At 43.2% G+C, this 26,112-nt stretch overlaps 1 protein-coding gene across 4 annotated transcripts in view; it reads left to right on the top strand.

The window, feature by feature from the left end:
- The window catches only part of DOCK2 (dedicator of cytokinesis 2), a 707,149-nt gene that overhangs the window by 164,112 nt on the left and 516,925 nt on the right, over window positions 1–26,112 (top strand). For all 4 annotated transcript variants that reach the window (XM_083181781.1, XM_083181779.1, XM_083181780.1 and 1 more), the window contains exons 16-22: window positions 491–563; window positions 653–756; window positions 2,338–2,518; window positions 7,866–7,963; window positions 13,676–13,765; window positions 16,254–16,354; window positions 18,895–19,029. In XM_083181781.1, coding sequence (XP_083037907.1) covers window positions 491–563; window positions 653–756; window positions 2,338–2,518; window positions 7,866–7,963; window positions 13,676–13,765; window positions 16,254–16,354; window positions 18,895–19,029 — 782 coding nt within the window. The remainder of the gene's footprint in view (window positions 1–490; window positions 564–652; window positions 757–2,337; window positions 2,519–7,865; window positions 7,964–13,675; window positions 13,766–16,253; window positions 16,355–18,894; window positions 19,030–26,112) is intronic.

Below are 26,112 nucleotides of genomic sequence, written 5' to 3'. Positions count from 1 at the left end.
TAAAGGACCTATTGTGGGAATATGAAGGTCTGTGTGGGTGTGGCCAATGTCATGTGGGCATGTACACCTGGCTGTAGAGAGCAGTGCTGAGCCTGGATACTATATGGGATCTGGCCTAATTGCAAAGGCATGGCCATAACATCTGCAAAAAAAGTATGAAAAGATGGATTGTGGTGCCAGAGACTGATCCATGGGGGTGTAATCAGTGCAGTTGCATTCTCCCCTCCCCCTGCAGATCAGGTGCAGGCAGAGGAGTGTGTACTGGGCTGGGAAGGTAGGCTGTTGACACTGACAGATAAGGGGGGGGGGGGGGGGGGGGTAGATATGCAATATTTATGCTTATGATTTATGCAATCATTGTGCTGCCATGATGATGGGACTATTATTATGTGGAGGCCTGGAGCTACGTCATTGTCAATCTGGCCTATAGGTGGGATAGGAAAGCTTCCGTATGTTATTCCCTAACTTCTGTCTAATCTCTTATTGAAAGGTTGCTGTCCCAATTGAGGAAATGCAGCGGATACACTTGCGGTTCATGTTTCGGCACAGATCATCTCAGGAATGTGAGTAGTGTTTCATGTGTTTTTGATGTGAAATGTTCTTGACATTTTTACTTTATACATACAATTACTTATGTTCTTCTCATGTCCAGCCAAAGACAAAGGAGAGCGGAGCTTTGCAATGGCATACGTAAAACTGCTGAAAGATGACGGCACGACACTGCATGATGGCTGTCACGATTTGGTCATATTAAAGGTACAATGGAATGTTTGGCCTAATGGATGGTGAACCTGCCCTCTCCTCAACCATCCAACCGCAGGACCTTATACCGGTTCTTATAAAGAGCCCAATAGCTCACAACACAACCAGCAAATCTTGTGGGGTCTTTAAAACACATGCTATATGTCAGAATGGGCGCCAATTAGAATGGTCGTAACTCTGTGACCCGTGTAGGTCTGTTCAGGAAAACACAGATAAAATATCACTTGCAGCAATTTATTAAAAAGTGGATGCAGCGTGTGTGTGCGTGCGCTTATTTTCTGTTCAGAAACATGCTATTTAGCTATTATACACTAACATTTATTGCTGACATGATAAGTTTCCAGTTGTGTTTTTGTCAATGCTGCATTCTTGGTTGGGCATTACAAGCAGCCCATTGTACGTGGAATCAAATGTTTTGTAATGCTCTTTTCCTCTGTGTTTAATCCTCAGTTTGTGACTGGTCAGTTCATCAGCGGCAATTTATGTTTGCTTGTACTGATCTATTGCAGAGCACAGTGTGATTACTTCTTCCTTTATTGTCCAACACACGGGGAACACTTCTTCTTTATTACTACACATATTGTAGATGTTCTTTACTTTATGTTCCAAGGATACTTTACATCGGCACTCTCAGTTAATTAGATTACAACTCAGAGGCACTGAACTCTAGTCGCTGTATTCGTTGCAGTACAATGGACTCTTGCAGTCTCTAAAACAAACCTGCTCTCTACATTTCACATGTGTGTTGCTGAAGGGGTTGAATAGGTGTGCAATATTATTAATGCCTGCTGTGCTGAGTGGTTCTCTAGTTATCATGCATGATCACCATAGATTAACTCATCAGTGGTCACAATAGGCGACACCCCGGTATGGAGAATATAAAACTGTTTGTATTTATATTTGCATTGCAATGGCCCTCATTCAGCCACAATTTTCCCAAAAAAATCCAAATTTTTTACCAATTGCTGGATGCGTGCACAGGTCAGTGCATGTATTGCTCCCGCAATTTAAGAGGAGGTCATGCATTGATGTTTGACTGCAGACTAGGATGCACCTGGGGCATTGTGGGGGCGGTGACGAATGGTTATTTGAGCATGGTTGGTATAGCGCAGGCGGGGGAGTGGGGAGAAGGCTGCGTGAAGCCACACCCCCATCGCAACTATGCTGTGCAGCCAGAGGCCTTCCATTAATTTGTCATTTGTGGGCGCTTCGCTATATAAATATATTAATATATATATTTTTGTACGCCCAACCACTGTTTTCTCATCGGGATCTATTCATGAAGGAGTGAGATGAGTGGAGAAGTGAGCCAATGGAGAAGTGTTCCATGGCAACCAATCAGCTGCTATCTATAATTTTATAGCATGCACTTGATAAATGCTACCTCAGTAATGATTGCCATGGTCAACATCTCCACTGACTCTCTTCTCCAGTCTTTGGACTGCTTCATGAATTGCACCCCCCCACTATGAATTGCACCCCCCACAACGGTAACACGGGAAAAAAAGAGGGCTATGATTAAAAAAAAAAAGATGATTCATTCTGGTTTTATTTTCTGACCAATATCACTTATAGGGGGACAACAAGAAAATGGAAGATGCCAGCACATATTTAACACTTCCTTCCACTCGCCAACAAATGGACAAGAGCTCAACATTCACTAGAAACAGCAGCAGCTCTGGAGGGCTGTCTGTCAGTTCACGCGATGCTTTCTCCATCTCCACTCTTGTGTGCTCAACCAAACTGACGCAGAATGGTAGGTTGTCTTCTGCAGTGACATGAAGATATTTTATATTCCAACATTTTTATTGAATGAAAATGCAGTAACAATAAAAATATGACCGAAAAAAACCCCCAGTAAAATCACAGGTAGATTGATTTAGTCTACAAACATTTTGAATAAAGTCTGTTTTATTAGACAATACAAATTATAACACAGAACAACATATCAGAACAATTGTACATGTACAGAAATGATTATGCATAGCTGAATTGAAACGTAAATGCAAGTGTAATAGATATATCATATTATATGCATACCTAAATAAAGAACAAGTATACACTTTATCTGAGTCCCGTGTGTGTTAGATATCTAAACCATAATATCAATTTATAGTGAATAAATGAGAGAAAGAAAAGGTGTAAAACAAGAGGAAAAGGGGTATCATGCAAATACCAATTAGCAAATATCAATCAGAGGGGCACAATCCGCATGTATGGAGAGCATTACGTTGGGGTTACTTCACTTAACAAATAGGTAGGCAGTAAATAAATGGTTGGTACGAATCAGCACATGATGCATCCAAGGCAGGTCCCCACCTCAGACATCAATCCCCAAAGTAGCCACTAAAGATCAGGCACAGTAGTATTAAGAAGGAGACGAAGAGTGTGGGGACTCCAACCATCTGTTCCAGATCTTGTCAAACTTAGCCATGGTACTACGGGACATATATACATATTTTTCATGTTCTACAGTGATGTTTACCAGAGCCTTCCACTCCACCAGTGGAGGTCCCGAGCTAGCCATCCAGTACCTAGCTATCACCACCTTAGCGAGAGAACAGAGATTTATCACATATTGGTATTTTATGTTATTAAGTGGGTGTTGTCCTTACTGCCCAACACACACAGCTTGGGCGTCAGTGCCTGGTTAGAGATCCCAGTGAAAACTATGGTTGCCCTAACACTCGCCCAGAAAGAAGACACCAAGGGGCAATCCCATAGGAGATGCCAGAAACACCCCTGGAGGGAGTGGCATTTAGAACAGTCTGGAGTAGCTCGTCCTCCAAACCTCACAAGTTTAGTTGGGGTCAGATACGTCCTATGCATTATAAATAGTTGCACCTGCTGAAATATCGCAGAGACTGTAGCGTGTCGTGGAAGTGCCACCGCCTCCTCCCACTCCTCATCCTCAATCTGCCCAATATCCGCCTCCCATTTGGACTTCAGATTGGGAAGGGAATCTTTATGTACATAGGACAACAAAAGCGAGTATGTCAAGGAAATAGCCCTAGTCTGACCCAGGTTGCTTATAAAGGTTTTTGTTGGGGAGGGTGTCAATACAGGGGGACTATTGTTGAATTGTGTACCCAAGGCATGGCGCAGCTGCAGGTACCTAAAAAAGTAGAATTGGGACAGTCCATACTCCTCCTTCAACTGTTGGAATATTTTCAGAACACTGGCCTCGTAGAGCTGCCCAATAGTCACCACTCCCCTAGACGACCAGAGCCGCCTACCCGACAAGTGGGTGGTTTCAAATAATTGCATGAAATGCCAGAGGGGAGTCTCCGGGTCAATATCAGTATACCCCATTAATCGTTGGACCTCCTGCCAAATCTTGACAGCCTGGACAACCAGTGGGGGAGGACAACTGGGCAACTTACCACCCAGCAGCAATTGTAGGGGTGTCACCATGGGGCAAATATGTTGCAAGAATGCAACGGGGAGCGATGATTGGTCATCATCCTGCACCCACAGCCTAATATGGGAAAGCTGACAGGCGTGGTAATAAAGTCTAAACTGTGGCAGGGCCAGTCCTCCATCCGTCCTCGGCCTAGTGAGTGTACCAATACTAATCCTGGGGCGTTTGTTTGCCCATATCAGGGAGGACAACAGACTGTTGAGGTGTCTGAAAAAGGAAACCGAGACATAAACTGGCGCCTGCTGCAACACATATAGTATCTTAGGTTGTATGATCATTTTAATTAGACTAACCCTACCAAGGACATTTAAAGGCAGTTTACTCCAGACTGAGGTTTTGTCTTTAATGTAGGATAGAATCGGGGTCAAGTTCTGAGGAATTAAATCATGGCTATTATTAGTAATAAGGATCCCCAAGTATTTGAATTGGGAAACCCAGCGTAGTGGAAGGGGGACACCCGGTTCAAGAGGAGGGGAGCCCCGCAGGGGCATGATAGACGACTTGGACCAATTCATGGTAAGGCCTGAGAAGCTGCCGAACTTCTCCATTACTCGTAAAACAATCGGCATAGATAACCTATAGTCCCTAAGAAAGAGCAACAGGTCGTCTGCATAAAGCGCCACAGTATCAGTTCTCTGTCCCAGTGTCAGCCCAGTTATATCAGAATGATTTCTGAGTATACATGCCAATGGTTCAATTGCTATGGCAAATAGGCTAGGAGAAAGTGGGCATCCCTGCCTAGTACCTCGTCCCAGCCGAAAGGGGGGTGATGTGTGACCATTAACAGAAATCCTGGCCATCGGGCAGAGGTACAGCAGCTGCACCCACCTTAAAAACTGAGGGCCAAACCCCATGAGTCTCATTACCTGCCACAAATAAGGCCATTCAACAGAATCAAAGGCCCTTTTAGCATCGAAGGAGACTATAGCTGAGTGCGCCTCCTCCAAATGGGTAGCCTGAACATGTGTGTACAGGTGTCTCAGATTGGTACAGGTGGACATGCCTGGCATGAAGCCAGTCTGGTCCAGATGGATTATGGACAAGATTACGCCATTTAGCCGGATGGCCAGGATTTTTGCCAGGATTTTAGCATCTGTTGCAATCAGGGAAATAGGCCTATAGGAATCGGGGTAACCAGGGTCCTTCCCGGGCTTAAGGAGAACCACTATGACCGCTTCCGACATAGAGTCTGGCATAACACTAAGGTCAAAAAGACTATTAAATAGATTCAGTAGTTTGGGGGCAAACAAGTCTAGGTTTGACCTATACAGTTCCACCGGTATGCCATCAATACCTGGGGCTTTTCCCTCTGGAAAGGATCGGACCGCCACTTCCACCTTGGTCACTGTAACATCTAGAGAAGTTCTAGCCTCAGTAGACAACGTGGAGAGGTCAATGTTCTCCAGGTATCCACAGAGATCCTCCTGTGAACCTAGCAACTTAGAACTATATAAATCCTGAAAAAAGTTAAAAAAGACATCGGCTATACCCTCAGTAGAGGTCTGCAGTATTCCATCAGATCCATAAATCTGTGCAACTGAGTTCATAGGTCGGTCTGAATGCACCAGGTGTGCCAACAGACTGCCCGTCTTGTCTGCGCTCATATACATGCAGTGGGATCGGAATAAGAGACTACGGGCATTTCAATCCTCTAGGTGTGAGATCCACTCAGCCTGCGCCAGGTCCCACTCCACCCTAGTTTCCCCCAGGCCACTGCCCAAGTATCTAATCTCCAAGTCCCGACATTTCTCCTCCAGCTCCTCACCCCTAGCTCTGGCAGATTTCTTAAGCAAGGCGATCTTGGATATTAGAGTGCCCCTCAGGTACGCCTTGAAGGATTCCCAAACCATAGTCTACAAACATTTTGAGTTGAGTGCGGGGAATGTGCAAACATCGCAGGATGTCAATGTCAGAGAACAGATTTATTTCACAAAATTTCAATATAGTTTATAAAAAGGATGAACAGTGAATATAGAAGAAAAAGGAAAAATCTATATATTGTAGTGAATAGTTCACTGAACATATTTTGTGATAACTGAAGTATGAGGATTGTCATTGGTGGAGGGTAGGTGGGGGATCCGGTATAGCGAGCCGGAACGGTCACGGGATAATTGGAGACACATTCTTTGAGAGTGGGATATACTACTTGAGACCAGGGGGGTATTATGGAGAGAATACCAAGGAATCCAGATAGAATGGTTTCACTGTTTTGTTCTGGAAACTGGTAATATACTTCTTTTTTGCCACGAACCATATCCTGTTTGAAAATTCTCGGTGACTTAAAGCAGTGGGGTATCTTCCGGGTTATGGGCAATTTGGTACTTAGCTGAGCATGAAATGAGTTGGATTCCTTGGACTCGTTATCTAAGGAGGCACACAAGAGTAGATTAGCTGGTGCAGGGCGTGTAGGTAGAGATATGAGTTGTTGTATGAGTGAACGTACCATGAGCCAAAAGACATGAAGATATTTTATTAGTTTTGTTTTGCAATGACATTGGCAGTCTTTGGGGCAGATTTCAATGAGTGATATTCTTGTTATGACTCGTTTTTAACATTTAAAATGGTACTCCAGCAAATCAGCTTGTCATGTGTTTCAAAATGACAGGTTGGAGCACCACTAATCATTTGTAAAAAATAATAACAATAATAGGTACTTATGTACTAACTGGGCTGCCGATTTTGAAATCGGGTCCATCGCATCGCATCCGACCATATCGCATGCGATGGCCCCGATTTTTCCATAGGATTCAATGTTAAAATGGACCGAGTCCATTTTAACATGGAATTCAATGGGAAAAGGGGTCCTTTTCATACCCCTACTATCCAAGTGGGCATGGAGTTGGATATAAACCTGTGGCGAGCGTAGCGAGCCACCGAGCCCGAAGCGTGGCGATTGTAGCGAGCCCCGCGAGGGGACACAAAATACCGTCCGCTCGCCACGCTTCGGGCTCGGTGGCTCGCTACAGGTTTATATCCAACTCCATGCCCACTTGGATAGTAGGGGTATGAAAAGGACCCCTTTTTCCCATTGAATTCCATATTAAAATGGACTCAGTCCATTTTAACATTGAACCCTATGGAAAAATTGGGTCCATCGCATCGCATGCGATATGGTCGTATGCGATGCGATATCGCATCGCATCGCATCTGATTGTATGCCTTAAGTTAAGGCATACAATAAAAAAATCGGCAGCCCAGATAATACATAAGTACCCAAGAATAGCATGTTTCTGTTCACATCCTGTGTTATAGCCCCGTTGACCCAGGACGAGGTGCAGTGTGAACGCACCAGAGTTAATAACCGGGGTCGATCAACCACAGCAATTCAACCCAGGTTAAAAGAAGGGTGAAACCAGGGTCACACTATGTATAATGGGTGACTGGGGTTCAGTGTGAAAAGGTGTAACTTGGGATGAACCTGGGTTTAAAATTCCAGGTTCGACCTGGGTTTGTGATGTATTGAGCCTTTTAAAGCTCCTAATACCCCTTTTACATTGGCTTTCGAAATGTATTGATTATTAAAGACGCAACAATTTTTGAAATTTCCCAATAGTTCTCAATAGTTTCTTATTACTATCACATAATGTGGAGCGTTAGATTTTGTAGCAACACTTGTTTAGATCAATGTAAATATGATATTTCCAACTTTTTGACATTGTTACAAATATTTGCATCTTTTTAGTTGGCCTCCTTGGACTTCTGAAGTGGCGCATGAAGCCTGAACTTCTGCAGGAAAACTTGGAAAAACTGAAAATTGTGGATGGAGAGGAAGTTGTAAAGGTATATACTTTACAGCAGTGATTGCCCAGTGTGTAGTTACTGCAGTGATTGCCTAGTGTGTAGTCACAGCAGTGATTGCCTAGTGTGTAGGTTATAGCAGTAATTGCCTAGTGTGTAGTTACTGCAGTGATTGCCTAGTGTGTAGTTACAGTAGTAATTGCCTAGTGTGTAGTTAGAGCAGTGATTGCCTAGTGTGTAGTTACAGCAGTGATTACCTAGTGTGTAGTTACAGCAGTGATTGCCTAGTGTGTAGTTACTGCAGTGATTGCCTAGTGTGTAGTTAGAGAAGTGATTGCCTAGTGTGTAGGTTACAGCAGTGATTGGCTAGTGCAGTGGTCTCCAACCTTAATTGAGCGTTAGCTACTTGAGACAAAAACACCTCCTGGAGAGCTACTAAAATTTGTCTAATGCCCTTGATACTATGCCGCACACGGTAATGCCCCTGCACAACATGCTGCACACTGTAATGCCCAACACATTATGTCACACACCGCAATTCCTCTGACTCATGATGCCGCACACCGCAATGTCTATGATACTATGCTGCACACTGTAATGCCCCTGACACATTATGCCACACATTGCAATGTCCCTCACACCTAATGCATATCTCCCAACATTGCCAGCGGACAAAGGAAAACATGAGCTTGCCGTAGCCCGAAATTATTGGGGCATCGTTTTTGACGCTGTGAGGGCATGGCCAGTGCTGTGTGAACTCCTGGCCATTCCCCCAGCCCCTCTGCCTGCCTGATTAGACGCATGCACAGTGTTTAATCCCCGTAGGACCGTCTCAAAAAAACACAATGTCCTGAAAAAAGCAATACATTTGGGAGGAATGCATTATGCCACACACCGCAATGCCCGAAACATTATGCCACACCACAATGCCCCTGACACCAGATTCTGCACACGATATCCCACTGTAAGGCTTCTAATTAAATTACCTGCTTATTGCCAGGGATCAATACTTGTTGCCAAGGGGTCAATACTCATTGCCAAGGAGTTAATGTCCATCGCCAGGTGTTTAATGCCCATTGCCAGGGGTTAATGCCCATTGTCAGGGTTTAATGTCAGTTGCCAGGGTTTAATGTCCATTGCCAGGGGTCACTGCCTGCTTACCTCCATTGTCTTGCCCCACACCCCTCCACCTCGGAGGAGACAGACGCTAGAAGTCATATTTGACTAGTGTCTGACAGGGAACACATCGCTGCAGCATTACCAGGAAGTGCCAGGAGCGCTTAGCATTGTGCTTCCTGTCAGATGCTAGAGATCAAATATGATCTCTAGCATCTGTCTCCTTGAAAGTGGGGAGTGCGTGCCTGCGGGGGACGGCAGTGGATATTGTTGGCAGCTGAGGAGTGTGTGGGGGAAGGCGGTGGCAGCAGCGGGCGGATGGGCAGATAACAGTGGTCAAGACACCCGGATTGCTCAGACGAGCTTCTGGTAGCTTGCGAGCAACAGGTTGGCGATCACTGGCCTAGTGTGTAGGTTACAGCAGTTTTCTTAAAAAAACATATTTGTCTGCAAAGTAAAACAAATCAGATAATTGGCATAATGAAGCGTGAGACAACACATCCGCTGTACAAATTATAGCCACTTACTATACTTGTACATATTTAGCATTCATTTGCTTTTAAAAACTTGACATCAAATGTCAGTGAAACAGGAGAACAGGCATCTGGTTGTGTTTCTTCAGAAACTCTTTAGATGCTACTCTAGGAATCTCAGTGCATATTAATTTTGTTAATCATATTTGGCTCATGTACAGTTGGATAGAAGTTGCATCTCATTTTCATACCACCCAACCATTTCTACATATTAATTTGGGACTTCTGCACTCCATCACACAGTAGCATGTGTTGGGTTGAGGAGAAAAACTGCTGCAACTGCTTCCAGGTAATGGTGTGAGGAGTAGGGCCACCACTGGGCAGTGGCGCAAGTAGAAATTATTTCTTAGTGGTACTATAAGATACCAAAAGGGGGCGTGGCTATGTGTCATGAGGGGACTTGGTCATATAAACTAGACGAGTGGTTACATGAAAATAGGGGCATGGCCACATTATGCCACACACTGTAATTAATCTTATATATTATACCAGTCACCTTGGCTGCTTGTACGCAAGCTCTGATTGGCTCAGGAGCCCTGCCGTATTTGAAATGGCAGAGAGCCACCAGAGGGGTAAGTGAAGCCTGCGGCGCTGCGCTCCACTATTCTAGTCTCTCAGTGGCAGAGGTGTCGGAGGGGTGGTGGAAGTCTGTGGCGCTGCTCTGCGCTCTCCTCATGGGAGAAGCGCAGCAGGGGATGCGGGGTGGTACGGCGTATCTGTAACATATTTCTTAAAGATACGCTGTACCACTCCGTACCCCCTTACTTGCACCACTGCCAATGGGCCCCTCCATCAGACCTGAACCTGGGTTATTAGAACCCCCCCTTCCTTCCTTGGAACCCCTGATCACAAGGTAATGCCCCTGTGTGCTGTTTTATTGATACGGCCATGTGTCAGGCCCTCTTATTTGTCATGCTGGTTGTGGGGGTGCAGAACTGCCTTCACCCAGAACTAAATAGATGCTTCAGCATCCAATCACTGATGTTCTGCAAGATGAGGCTGGTTAGCAAGACTACTGTATGCTACCGCCAGGGATGCGCACACGAGACTCTTGCGCGCCCTGTGGCAACGGAGCTTGGCGGGCGTCACTGCTGCCTCTTCCGCCGTCGCCACTGGTCCCCCACGCTGCCCTGCCCCCCCCCCCCGAACTGGGCAGTGTCTCCCTGAAGCAGGGATGGGCAGGGAGATGCTGCCCAGCCGCCGTGATACTGGGACGTGCGTGTGCATGAGACGGAGTCTCTGGCGAGCGCCGGGCAAAGATAAAGCCGGGCTCCATCTAACTACTAAAGGTTTGTTGGCATTGTACACAGAGGGCAAAATGTAATAGGGAGTAATCGATTCGACCTATCATTCGGATATGGTGTGAATTGTGCATACGTTCCCGAACATGCCTATGCAGCCCAGAGGGCATACACAGTGAGCAAACAAGATATAGATGTGGGTGACTCAGAATCAGGAACTTTATGTACTGCATTAGGATCTTTCTGTCCATGGTAAATCAAACATCCCAGCTAAAGACAGTTTCAAAGCATTTTACGCTTCTGCTAGAACTCATCCTTTTTCTAACTATCGTATATGTGTCAGTTCTAGCTTCAGAAGTGATGGCTTTCAAGTTTGTTTTATCTGCATCATGTCTGGAATTGATGGCCTGTGTAGCAATCAGATAGCTTGTATCTAGATGGCATTATTTTTGTTTAACGAAAGCTTTACCTGATTTATATGCTGATGTTAGCAATAGAGAGCGGGCAATCTGCCTGCACTCGGGTTCCTGCCGCAGCAGATAATCTAATGGGAAATCTAACAAATGTTTATTATTGCTAATATAGGCTCTATTTTGAGTGGTTCCAAATTAAAACCAAAAAGTCTGTTTCTCAGTTCATTGCTGGTGTTATCTGCTGCTTAAATCAAACCATCAGCTCCACATTAGCAGCTAGGGATGGTGTATGAAAGTACTGTATGTATTTTGGCAGATCAGCCATGATAAAGGCATAATATATCATATGTAATCTATATTTATAAAAGACTAACTACTCCTCGCCTCTATATGGTGAAATACCGTCACTGACCACTAGGGGCCATTCAATGGACTAAATGACTCTGTGTGCTAAAATATTTCATAGCAGAAAGTGAAAGCAATTTTTACAGGGACAGTTTCAAGAGTGGGAGCTGTGAGATTGTAAGCTTGCAGCAAGGCCCTCCTACCTCCAAATCTGTAAACTGTAAATCAGTGGTTGCCAACCCGTAGCTCGCAAGCTACCGGTAGCTCGTGGAGCAATCCAGGTGACTCGACCACTGCTCTCCACCTGCCCGTAGCTGCACTCATCCGCCCGCCGCAGCACTCCTCCACCCGCTGCCGCACACCTCCGCCTTCCTCTGCAGGCCCACATTCCTCACCTCTGGGAAGACAGATCTGACCTCTAGCGTCTGACAGGGAGCACAGCGGCAGCACTGCAGCGCTACCCAGAAGTGCCGGAAGCCCTCAGCGCTCTGCTACGTGTCAGATGCTAGAGGTCAGATATGACTTCAAGTGTCTCTCTCCTCTTATATAATTCAGTAACACTATTTTTTTCTAAATCCACCTTAGCTAATTCCTTCCTTGGAACCAAATCTAGTCCAAGCTGCCTATAATTTGTTGAGAAAAACATCCTTATGGCAAGCTACAGTGTGCTAGCACATATGATACTGGAAGCTCACCAATACGGTATATGGTCCCCACAGTCGGGATCCCGACAGTCATTAGCCCGACGTCGGGATCCCGACTGGCTGAACTCAGACAGCGGGGCGAACGCAACAAAGCCCCTTGCGGGCACGGTGGCTTGCTACGCTCGCCACCTATTCTATTCTCTCTCTGTGGGGGTCAAGGACCCCCACGAGGGAGAATAGCCAGTGGCTGTCGGGTCACTATAAATAAAACAAATGTATGAAACTTACATCAAACATATGGTAACTCCCATAAAGGTTTATTTTTAGTGTCCCTTCTGGCTTTCTACCTTACAGTTCATAGGAGATTGTGTCTATGTGAATAAAGTAAGGTCTAATCAGGTAAGTATGGGCCTTATTTTGGTTCATTCTTTCTGACAAAATCCTTCTTAGATGGACAAAACCATGTGCACTGCAGGGGGGGCAGATGTAACATGTGCAGAGAGAATTAGATTTGGGTAAATAATTTTGTTTCTGTGCAGGGAAAATACTGACTGCTTTATTTTTACACTGCAATATAGATCTCACTTTGAAGTAAAACCCCACCCAAATCGAATTCTCTCTGCACATGTTACATCTGCCCCACCTGCAGTGCACATGGTTTTGCCCATCTAAGAAGGATTTTGTCAGAAAGAATGAACCAAAATAAGGCCCTATTTGTGAAGTGTTAAAAATAACTTCATAAAAAGACACGGAAGCATCATTTTCAATATGACTAAAAATTAATTGGGGGATATTTGTGTTAAGAATTTTTTATCTGCAAATATGAATCCACAAAATGTCCATGTCTCATATAAAACATTTTCATTTGTTCAGACAATTTTCATTATTTTCTTTATTTCTACTTATACCTGGGTCTTTGTAAGGTAGGAAGACACCCAAAGCTAATATTCACACAAACTACAATGTCAGTGTGTTCACTGCTACTAGCTACTGTAGTTATTACATTCTGCTGGCAATATTTTAAATGGCCACCAAACACAGTATGGCTCCTCAGGTGGCCTATGTTCCATGTGTATATATACCACAGAGATATTTCTGCTCTTCATATCACTCTAGGGGTGGCTGCTCATCAACTTTGTTGTGGACACAAGCCAATTCCACCGTCTGGACTTCTATTAATGGGGCATCTTTAAAGAGTGTCTTTTTAGGTGGTGCTTAGTCATATTTACTTGTCTTTGCACATGTTCAAGCCTTGCCCCCAGGTGGCAACTGCATCTATCATACAATCATCTACATATCTACAATGAAGATAAACTTGCTGAAGGAGCGTGCGGCACAGTAAGTGCTGTGGTCAAATGTGCTGTTGAGAAGCAACTTTATGTTATGGCATATGTATACAGGGGCCCATGTATAGTATGTACATAGTGTTCGCACTCATTTCTGTGTTTTTGTACTTTCACAGTTTCTCCAAGATACTCTTGATGCACTTTTCAACATTATGATGGAACATTCCCATTCAAACAAGTACGACATCCTGGTGTTTGATGCTCTGGTAAGAATCTACCTCTATATTTATCACGACACAATAGAAACATACGTACAGAAAATTTGTTCTAATGTGATGAGTAATGTTTGGTGATGACCCATCAAGGCTCCTGGACACAGCATTGGATGGGACAGATCAGTGGTGGGATTCAAATAAATTAACAACAGGTTCTATGTCCTAATAACCGTTTTAACTATACCAAAAGATATACCGAAAGGTAGTGTAATAATTCACACATTAAATACTCCAATAAGACTCCAGCGTGAAGCTCCATTATACAAATGCCCCGGAGCGTGATGCTCCATTATACATATGCCACACACGATGCCCATTATACATATGCCCGACAACGTGATACTCCATTATATAAATGCCCCACAGCGTGAAACAACATTAAACATATGCCACAACGTGAAACTCCATTATACATATGCCCCACAACGTCAAGCTCCATTATACAATTGCCCCACAGCGTGATGCTCCATTAATCATATGCCACGCCGTGATGCCCATTATACCTATGACCCACAACGTGAAGCTCCATTATACATATGGCCCACACCTTGATGCTCATTATTAATGAGCATCAAGGTGTGGGGCATATGTATAATGGGCATCATGTGTGTGGCATCATGTGTGTGGCATATGCCCCACACCTTGATGATTATTATTAATGAGCATCAAGGTGTGGGGCATATGTATAATGGGCATCATGTGTGTGGCATATGTTTAATGACTCATTAAACATATGCCACACACATGATGCCCATTATACCTCAGTGAAAAGGGTATGCAGGCTGGAGTCACGGGCTAATTTACCTACTGCACACACACACAGTTTGAAAAAAAAGTTTTCCCGAATGCAGGAGATAAATAGGAGTAGCGGCAGTGGCGGCAATAAATAAGCCTGGCATGAGGCGCGAATTCTACCCCTGGGGACGTCACCTATCCTAGCAAGTGAACTCCTGCCGCCAAGTGATGAAACGCTTCACGACGGCGGAGTGGTAGGAGGTCACTTCCGCCAAGTGAGGACCCGGAACGCGGCATGAGGTCACTTTCTGACCTCATACCGCCAAGCGAGGAACCGCTACACAGCGGTAGAGCGGCAGGAGGTCACTGCCGCCAAGTGAGGACCCGGAACGCGGCCGAGCTACTGCTGAGCACCCGGCGAGCTACCCGTCAGTGGTGGAATTCAGCAGACCAGCAAACGGTTCTGCAGAACCGATAGAACATTAGGAAACGGTTCTGTAGAACCGGTGCGAACCGGCTGAATCCCACCACTGGACCAGATGCATTTACTGAAAGCCTAGTTACAGTCCTTAAAGTAGAAGGGCCCCTTAGCTAAAGTTTCTCAAAATAAAAAAACATTTACCAAAAATTAGAAAAAAATACATCAAGTGCAGGCTGGCGAGTTTGAGAGAATCATGCGCAGATCAGTGAGATTGGTGCATTCTTCTGTCAAAAAAAAAAACCTACCAAGTCCCAGGCTCGTTGAGCAGGTCCTGGTTTCCCAAATATGGTGGAAAAAAGTGATGAGGTCCCACCATATTTAAGAACCAGCTCTGGTTCCAAAAATACGGGGGACAAAAAGACCTGGAGTACAGCCACAGCCAGGGGATACTTTTTATACATAGTCCCCCAGCAGAAACATGAAACTGGTCAGCCCTGGACGGGGTACCTGGGGGAGTGGGGAAACCCTCCAGTCTTAACCCCTCTAGGGCTGAAGCCCGGGGCTGTCTCCGCTTGTGGTGAGAGGTTATACAGCTTTATCCAGTCAGGGCTAAGCTCAGCCCTGATTGGTTGTGGGGAATCCCTGTGACTGACGTCACTGAGATTCCCACACACAGTCAGGGAAGCACCGCTGGTGAGAATATACACCAGCATTGCCTCTAGTTTGGGGCTCGGGCACATCATTTATTTATTATTTTAACCCCATGAATGCTGGATTCTACTGGAGAAGCAGACAGAGCAGCGTTGGAAGCAGGGACGAGGTGATCATGTACAGTATGTATGGGTGTGTGAATGGGTTTATGCATTTATGTTGTACTGGGTGTCTGTGTGTATTTATTGTAACCTTGGTCATGCTGTGGTTCTCCAAGACCAAGCATACAGGGAGGCTTGCTGGGACTTGTAGTTCACCAGCACGACCTAAGGTATTTTTTGTAACTTTTTTTTTTGTGTTTTACTGTATTTGTTTATTTTTCAATTATTACTATCGTTTTCATTACTGTGGCTACAACCAGATTATTTAATGTTTATTTCCCACGGTGGGACACTGCATTTATGCTTCAGGTTTTTGAGGGATTGAAAAATAATGTATTTTAAGACTATGTTAGCAAGATTCATGTAGCTCGTTACATTAAATATTCATTTTGCTCTTTGCATTTTGTTGATCTCACAGTTGGATATGGTCTACAGAGTCACCAATAATTTACTGATTTATGGGTTCTAAATGATTATCTTATTTATTAAACTTATTTTATTCTACTTTCAGATTTACATAATTGGACTCATTGCAGATCGGAAATTTCAACATTTTAACACTGTTTTAGAAGCATACATACAGCAGCATTTCAGTGCCACATTAGCTTACAAGTAAGTCTATAAGTTATCTGAGTATACATCCTTCAGTAGGGGGTGAGGGTACTAGGGTTCCCAACGGTGAGCAGATTGCCATAGCTACTGTGCTATCTCCTGTCTACACCCGCTATCAGCATTCTCACATTGTTGACATGTGCTTTAGGGTAAGGCTTAGGTTTATCTTTGGAGTTAAGGTTTAGGGGCCTACACACGTAGCGATTTTCTGAGCGTTCTGAGCAATGCTAGATCGCTCAGAATGCTCAGCAAGAGCACTCAGCAGATTCGGCCAGATGTACTAAGCTTGAAAAGTGATGATAAAATGGAGAGTGATAAACCACCAGCCAATCAGCTCCTAACTTCTATGTTACAGGCTGGGTTTAAAAAATGTCAGGTAGGAGCTGCTTGATTGGAGGTTTATCACTCTCCATTTTATCACTTTTCAAAGCATAGTACATCTCACCCACAGCGCTATGTCAGCACTTTGTCCTGAGTGATCTATCAGGGCCAATGTTCTCCGGTGAGAACGCTGGCCCTGACACTGGCGATTATATATCCAGCATGTTGGATATTAATCGCTGGGCGATAGCGCCACGCATCGATATGGCCCTTACAGACAGAGTGATGTAGGGGCATTTTCTAAGAGATCTGGTGAGATCGCTTAGAAAATGCCCTCAAATCACCCGTGTGTAGGCCCCAATAGAATCACAGGAAAAAGATGTTGCAGACATTTCAACAATGTCAACATAATGAACATGTCGACATGTTCAAAGTTGATATAATGAACATGTCTTCATTGAACACTTTCATGTCCTCTTAATAAATGTCAACATTATGTCTGGTGGTATAATATACCAAACCTGTCTAAAACATCAAAAACAACAAAATGCTTTAATAAGCTTGGTACTTTATGTAAAAGAGGACAAGGGAATAATAAGGAGGGAATTTACTAAGCAGCATGTCTGAAATTCTGGCTGTTTTGCTTCACTTTACCAGCAGAATTTATATTTACAAAGCTCAAACCTGCCACAATACCTCAGAGAAACCACACTTTAGAATAGAACAGGACATCGGATGACCATCAGTGTTTTTACTATTACATGTTAAGATATACCAGATTTACTAAGTAGTGTGTTTAGGAACTGTTGTAATCCCACTGAAAGTAATGAGGTAGATGGGACAGGCATGGTAACTGAATGCGCATGCTGCTACGCTCTGTACTCATGCGCAGTTATTCAATAATTAAACAGATTGCGCATGCTTGCTACGATCTATAATCATGCACAATCATTCGATAATCAAACGGATTGCGAATTCACACATCAGCAATCAACTCCGAATCCGTTACGAAAAGGGGGTATGTTGCCCTTAGCAACCACTCAACTAATGTCTATCATTTCTCTATTGCATCCTAGAAAATGGTAGAATCTGGTTGGTTGCTATGGGCAACATTACCACTTTTCATTTTTAGAAGTTTTAGTACATTTACCCCAAAGTGTTTTGTGATACTTCTTTTTCTTATTGGCCAGATAGGTGCTGCTGGTTTTTGCAAGGCTTGAGGTGGTTTTGGTCAAATGACCTTAAAAAAAAAAACAGGTGGACATTGGCACTGCTTACAGAATGTCCCCAGAACTGCTTTGGTATTGCAATCTCCAGGGGATCTGCAGGGGTATTAGCAATTTAACCCCTTATTAAAATGACCCCATAGCAACCAATCAGACTCTACTTTATCATTTACCTAGCACCTTCTGGAGTATAATAGCGATAATCTGATTGGTTGTTATGGGCAACATCTCTCACTTCTAAAAACTAACACTTTATTAAATGTTCCCTTCAATTTATTGTTATTCAATGTATTAAATGTTTCCTGATATTTCCGATCCGCAGAACTATCGGAACTTGAGTATTTATTACCGGCCAGGGCTCGACGCTGTAGAATTGGCTCTTTGAAACGGCGCGCTAAATTTGTTAAATTACCGGCCATTTCCAAAGAAAAGACCTGGATTTGCAGATCCAAGTCTTTCCCGATTTTCAGATTGTTTCCGAAAATTGAAAGAAAATAATGTAAATTGTTGAATAGATGGAATGCAAATGACATCTATTCAGCACGAAAACGGACGCTATTTAAATGAAATACCCGCCTAAGAGTCTGTGGCGCAGAGTATATACATATGTAAATGTGCAGTGTTCAGGAACACGATTGCAGACAGAGTACAGCAGCACTAATGAATTACACGTAGTTTGTCGATTACAAATAAACTCATTTACATATATATTGCCACAGTGATTTTTATTAAGTTACATATTGCACATTATATCCTTAATTGTAAGTTATTTGTTCTATGCAGCGATTCATTTGGCAAATTTTATTTTTTACATCATTTAGTAATACTAGCCCGGATGATGAATAGATACTTCATAAATCTTTGTTATTCAAGCACATCTTTTCTAGAAATGATGAGAAATGACGTGTGAGATTTTGAATTCATATTAATCGCCATTTTTTATTTCACACGGCATCGAAGCACTAACCTATTTGGAAAATATTTTCTTGACAGGAAACTAATGACCGTTTTGAAGAAATATTTAGATGTTTCCAGCAGGGGAGAACAATGTGAGCCAATTCTCAGGACTCTGAAAGCATTGGAATACGTGTTCAAGTTCATTGTACGGTCGAGGACATTATTTTCACAGTAAGCATCTTTTTTTTTTTAAGTACCTTGTAATTGATTAGTACTGCTATACCACTGAGATGTAGTATTATTGCACAAGGACTCGCGAAATGTATGGCGCTGTAATGATCAAGATCTACTCTGGGATGCTAATGAGAAACTAGAGGGGTTAGATGATTTTTGGCACATTTTATTTATGTGCATCAGTTGCTCAACTCAAACATAAACAATATTGCCTCAAATGGAAATTTGTATCTAAATTACATATCAATAGCCATTTTTTATATAACTATTACAGGTTCCATGTCATTGAGGGAGCAATTCATGTCATAAATTTTCTTGATCACTCTATATAAGGTGTTATTAAAACAGTTGGTCTCATAGGTCTTAACATTTTACGCTATATCCTATACATAATAGCTTTTTAGGAAAACACTTTTGTTTAGAACAATATCTTTTGAACATGATCATGATAAAACAGTAAAAGCACAGTATAATTCATTTTTTTTTTTCTCAAATACCCTTGGAGTTTTACTTGATTATGCCGCTAAAGTGCACATTCTTCTGCCAAGTTGTGGTGTTACTGCCAAGATTATACAATTGCAGGTTCATCTGTAATAGAAGTGGTCACATTAGTCACCTTCTGTCACTTAGTTTATGCTGGAAATGAAATGTGTCATACTGGCGATGACAAAGTGATTTTATGTCCTTTTGCTCTGATTCATAACTTCAGAGGGCAAAACTTCTTTCTTAAAACCTTTTTAAATTGCACCTGTATAAATCCGCTTCTGGCTTGTGTAACATTTCACTTAGCTTGTTTCTGCCCAAAGCTAAAGGAAGGTGATCATCCTTGCTGTGATTCCGATGGCCAATTGCCTACAGTAAGCGTCTAGATCTAATGTTCTAAACTCAAAGTAACATATGGTTATCCAGATGTCAATAGGGCCTTGTAGAATATTTGTTCGTATGATAACTTCAATCTATGAGCCTCATTCAGAGATTTATGTCAATGAATTCGCAGGAACTGTGCGAAAATATGCAAGTGTCGCAATAGTCATAATTTGTATGAAGATGCCCAACTGCGTCTTTGCAAATTCCATTGGCTATGTATAAAGACATTTGCAGAACATTTGCAGATCATTTGATGATTGAAGTCGCGAGGATCCCTATAGATTCAAAGTATGGCTGCAGGGAATATGAAGGCGGAGACTTTGCTGCTGTGTACGGGATCGCATTCATGGACTGAAACATGCCATGAAAATGGTTGCAACACGTCTTTGAGCTTGTCACTCTATACCAGCCTGGTATAGAGTATGACCTGGTATTAGTAATACCAGGTCATACTCTATACCAGGTTGGTACATTGATGTTTCTGAGTAAGATATCAAACGTATAGAGTCTATACGTTTGATATCTTACTCAGAAACATCATTGTTTCACGTACGCACTGAAACCTGGATTGTATGCATGCATACACATGTGAAATGGGGGAAGACTGGGACTCAAGTGTACTACTGAGACCAGCAATAAAGGTACAGATGGTGCGACACTAATTGGTGCAGTATGATCAAGCTAATCTCTCCGAGCAGTAATCACTTTTCTCTGACATCACGATATTCCCATACTACAGGGGCCAACACAAGGGGAGATTTTGCTGAGCGTTCTGAACTATGCTACTCAGAACGCTCAGCAAGATTGCTCAGCACACATCACTGTGTGTTAAACGATCTTCATTGCCACTGTTCTCCAGTGAGCACACTGGCCCTGACCGGCAGTTAACTAGCTTTATCTAGCATACTGGATATTACATTGGGTTATGCAGTGGAACTACAAGTCCCAGGAAGCCTCACCAACATGCTGAGACTTGAAGAACCACAAGTCCCAGCATGCCTGGCATTAATGGGCTCGTTGAGACTTAGTCCAACTGTATAACCAATGTAGAAATAAATGCACACACACCATGAAAAGTAGAACTTTATTCACATACATGCACACGCAAACACACACTCAATCAGACATACTCACCATGCCTAGTTCGGTCCACTTCTCTAGTAGAGGATCCAGGTTCACAACATATTTTAAAAATGCATATCCGTACCCCCAGAAGAGAGAAGCCACATAGTCCTCCTATGATAGCTCCTGTCCTGACCCCTAAGGGAATCCCAGTGAATGTGTGTCACGGGAATCCCAATGATGTCAGTCACTGGGTCTCCCCTAAACCAATCATGCTCAGCTCTGGAGGTCAGCCCTGATTGGATGTAGGCATCATTGGGATTCTTGGGACACACAGTGGCATCTTAGGATCTGCTCCTGTGATATCCATTCTCTAGACCAGTGCTTTGTCATCTGCAGCACAGCCTGACTCCTAACTTTTATACTGCATCTGCTCCATCGGTCTCATCCGATCTCCTGTGTTTACTATTAGTTTCCAAGCAATTCCGTTTGGGTTCTCCACCATCACCATAAACTCGACCCAACCATCACTATTGATACTCCTTTGGTTCCAGCCGATTCCCTGTGGTTCCTAATAGCTTCTCATCTACTCCAGCAGTCTATATAGAGTCTCCCAAACACTCCCAATTGCCATCTGTTCACCATCAATTCACCTCTGATTCCAGCCTTCACTACTCACTACCATCCTGCTCATCTCCAAGTTCCACCCACTTCTACCAGTCACCATTCGGAGTAGTCTATCGATATCAGTCACCATCAGAGTGCAAAACATGGATAAGCTGTCATCATCAGTGAACTCCCGTTGTACCTGTGTTAGTAGCACATACCTGAGCTTCCATACTCACCTGTATTGTTCCTCATCATATCCAAAATATTATCGATGTTCATCATCAGAGACTCCTAGAACTGCATTCTTGTATTCCTTTGCTCATCCCTCTGGTTCCAGACGGATCCAGTACGTCCGTTGGTCCCAGCTAACTTCTACCTGCACCCTATTCCAGTCTGGTCCAGTGTTCTCCATACCTATTGCCATAGACTTTTACTGTTGTACCTAAGCACATCTCCCAATACTCCAGTTATCCTAGCCACGCCTTCGGACCTTGGACTCTACCTCATTGCCTGAGGTCCTCCCATTTATGTGGGTTTTATGCATATTAGGAATCCTATATTCCTTTGCAAGCCAGCTCCTGAGGTTGATTCTCTGAAAACACAGGTTCAACCCTCAGTACTCTTACTGCTTGCATTCTGACAGCTGGGATGTTATCCGGATCCAAACTGCCTGATATATGTTCAGATGGGCACTGTGTTGATGCCAAGTTTCAAACCGCTAGTAACTTAATCTCTCCCAAAGGGACCTGTTGTAGTTGTTACTATTACAACTATGGGATTGATTCAGACCCGCCCTTGCTAAGCAGTGTTCTTTCCCTGCCGAGTGAGCGAGTAAATGTCCCCCCCCCTTTGCCGACTGAATGCCCGTGCCAACCTGCAAATGGATGTGAATGTGATAATCACCGAATGTGTTCTTACAGCAGGACTGCACATGCATCGAAACATCGGTCCCCAGACCAAACTCACTTTTCCGTGAGTAAACATGAATTACCCCCTATGTTAGATCACCCCCTATGTTAGATCCTCTTGAATGTGACAGAAAATAATTCTAGTTATCCAATTTCCTTTTTTTTCCTTTGAGAATTTTTTTTATTTGGTTTTCAATGCATGTCAGTATAGAAACATTTCAGAAGGGTAAATAAGACATTAGATAAAAAGAAAAGACATGTATATTATAGCATTTACAAAAGCACAAGAGGGACAGGATCTTGGCTAGACAAAGAAAGTCTATAAAACTGCAAAGACAATAAAATAGTCTTCCTGCTTTGGAAACACAGAATCGTAAAAGGAGAGAGAATTAGAAATAAAGTAAAAACAGTAAGAAAAGGCATATTAGTAAATGCGTAGAAGAAAGAATAGGGAGATAATAGAGAGAGAGAAAGGAGGTAAAGTATAGGTTAGAGTAGGGAAAAAGGCAAGAAAGGCTAGACAGTGTAGTGGTCGATGGCCGTCAGAGCAATAAAAGGGAGACAGATATTATGAGGTAGTCAGCGTAGCCTCAGCTTGGAAATGGACAGTCCATTTCGACCAAACCTAAATAAATTTGGAGGGAGTGTTGATCGTGTGGCAGTTATAGAAGGAGGTAAGGGGCATTTCCATTGTGCAATGATATGGAATTTAGCTGCACTTACGGTGAAATGTAATAGAATTAGAGATTCAGAAAGTGAGAGATTAATCACATTCTAAGGGGGGGGGGGGGGATTTATAAGGATGAGAAATTCAGAAAGTGAGAGATTTGGTAAGAAATCTCCAGTTTTTTTTAAAGCAGCAATCATTTTCACTTCAAAATCAAACTGGTTTTGCAATGTAAATGATTGCCACTTTTAAAAACTGGAGATTTCTTACCAAATCTCTCACTCTCTGAATTTCTCATCCTAATAAATCCCCCCCTTAGAATGTGATTAATTAATTTATGGGTTATGGGTGAAATACGAGGTAGAGGCCTAAATAATAAGGAATAGAAAGGAGATGAAGGCATTTGAACACCAGTGATCAATTTAATCAGAAAGTGAACCTCTTGCCAGAATGGCTGAAAAGTTGACAGGACCACCACACATGCAGAAAAGCTCCCCTTTTTCTACATTTTCTCCAGCAAAGAGCAGAGGATTTATGATCCACCCAGGCCATAAAGGTGAGGTTATTCCAAACATGTTTAACATGTTATGTTTAAGTTATTCTAAATAGGAGTCAGTAAGGAGTGGATCGAGCGTAAATGATAAGGTGTGTCGGGTGGTTGAAAGAAGTGTAGAGGAGACAGGACGGTCCGAGGGGGGGACTCCACAGTAGGGCATATAAGGAGTAATATGTCACAAAACACTATGGTAAATGGGCATTGATAAGTGAGGCTAGTGTCAGAAGGCAATAGTGAGCAAGCATCTTTATGGGACTGACCAATCAGGAGCAGGAGCTGAAGAGTTAATACGAGAAGGAGTTGTCTTCGTTTGGAGAGTCTCTGGTATAGCAATAATTTAAAATTTCTAGATTAGTTTGAAGCCTTGGAGAGGTGATTTTACAGCATGAGTAACTCTGTCTTTGGTAACGACCAGTTGGAACAGAAATCCCCATCTATATTTAATGGAGTCATTCCGAAGAGCCTTAGTAACATTGATAAGATCTTGAAACAATTGTAATTGGGACTCCTCTTAAGTTATCGATGGGGTACCCTGCACTGCAGCCATGATGCTTTTTTTAGTACTGAAATAGTGGAATTGCATTATCACATCTCGAGGAGGTTGTGAAGGAGGAGGTTTGGCTCTCAGGGCACAGTGAGCTCAGTCTAGAATGAGATCTGATTTAGAAAGAGGCCTTCCAAATAGGCTGGGAGGGTGTCAGTGGTCACCGTCTCAGGTATATTGCGGACACGAAGGTTGTTCCTTCTGTTCCTATTTTCAAGATCTTCAAGGTGGTCTTTATAGGAATCCATTTCAGATCTCATGTTGGCAAGTTCTTGTTCAACTACGGTCTGGTAGTGACATACCTCATCCACTTTGCGTTCAAGGTCATCGTTGCGGGAGCCCAATTCCGCTAGTTCAGATTTAAAGTCAGCCAGGATGGTTCGAAACTCTGTATGGTTTTAGTAACAATTGACACAATATCTTTGGGAGCGAGGGTCGTATCAGGCGTAGGAGTATCTTCTGAATCAGACATTTCATCTAAGGTAGATGAGTGTTTAGTAAGGGAACCTGTTTTTTCCCAAGCACATAGGATATTTGGTTTCACGGTGCCTGAAGCTTTGCAGCTTCTTTGTGACATTGTAATTTAAGAAGTATATTAGAGCTCAGGAGTGTGTCTGCTCCTGACACGGACTGATATAAAAAAGATGACAAGTTATGCGGAATCCCAATACAAAATATTGTTTAGTAAAAAAAAAAAGGATAGCATCATCCTACCTCCAAGTCTGTCTGTTGTTGCCCAGTTTGTCTTATCACTGTCTACTATTGTAAAGCGCAACGGAATCTGCTGCGCTATATAGGAAACTGTAAATAAATAAATAACAGAGGGATACCTTTCAGATCCTCTAATGAATAATTGAGTTAGGTCATATTTCGTTGGTAAACAGTTCTCATTGAGAGGGGTAAAAGTGGTACAGAGAGTATCTGTGCACTGTTCAGAGTCCAATACAGATATAGAGTAATAATGGTAGGACCCTGTAGGCTGGGATCAAGTTGAGTGATTGGTAGCCAGAAATATGGATATAAATCTATATTAGGGGGAGAAATGTGCAGGACGAGATCTGCTTTCAGTGAATGAGGGAGCTAGGTCATGGACCAGCCTGTGAGCTGGCTTCCCCGCAGGTCATATGCAGGTCAGATGACTGCCAGCACCATGAGATAGATGCCGCCCAAGTTCCTTACTAGGCCTTGTAGGGGTGTTCTGGGAGCGCCCAGCCATCCAGCAGGGTTGTGGCTGAGGACCAGTGCAAAATCTGGTGCAGGAGCTTCAATACCGGCGTTCCTCGAGCCCCAAACATCAGAGATCAACCATCCGCTGTCTCTGGATGTTCGCGATGAGTGCAGCTACAAATCAAGGCCCTGGCTTCAGGTTAATGGGCTGGCTGCAACCTGCAGATATCGCTTAGAGTGCTCCCTGGCTCTGCAGACCCAGCCTGTCAGTTGCAGGGAAGAAAGGGAAGGCAAGGAGAGTGCGGGTGTGGAGAAGGCAGTCTGGAAAAGCGGAAAAGGCACTGGGGATCAGGAGCACAGGGACAGTGTGTCCTCCTCCTCCATTAGCAGCACACCCCTAGTTATTCACTTTCTAATATTCTCCTTTCAAAATAATCTCATCATCAATGCTTTGCATTAACACCCTTGCCTTTGAGGATGATCCACTCTCTTTATGCCGTATTACATTAGTAATATTAATAAGTCCAGACAATGAGCTTTTATCTCCCAGCCACAAGTTTGCATTTACTCTAAATGAGGACCATGGTGTCAAACTTATTGTCCTACAAAACGTAAACAAGGCTTTCTAAAAATGGCAAGAGGTTTTACATTTTATAGAGCCACGAGCTTTAAATATCCAAGTTGATTAAGTATGAACAGG

The sequence above is a fragment of the Crinia signifera genome, chromosome 4, assembly GCF_055691185.1.
Source record: "Crinia signifera chromosome 4, ASM5569118v1, whole genome shotgun sequence".
Classification (NCBI taxonomy): domain Eukaryota; kingdom Metazoa; phylum Chordata; class Amphibia; order Anura; family Myobatrachidae; genus Crinia; species Crinia signifera.
Note: the sequence above shows the minus strand (reverse complement) of the source record. Positions and strands in the feature narration are given on the sequence as shown.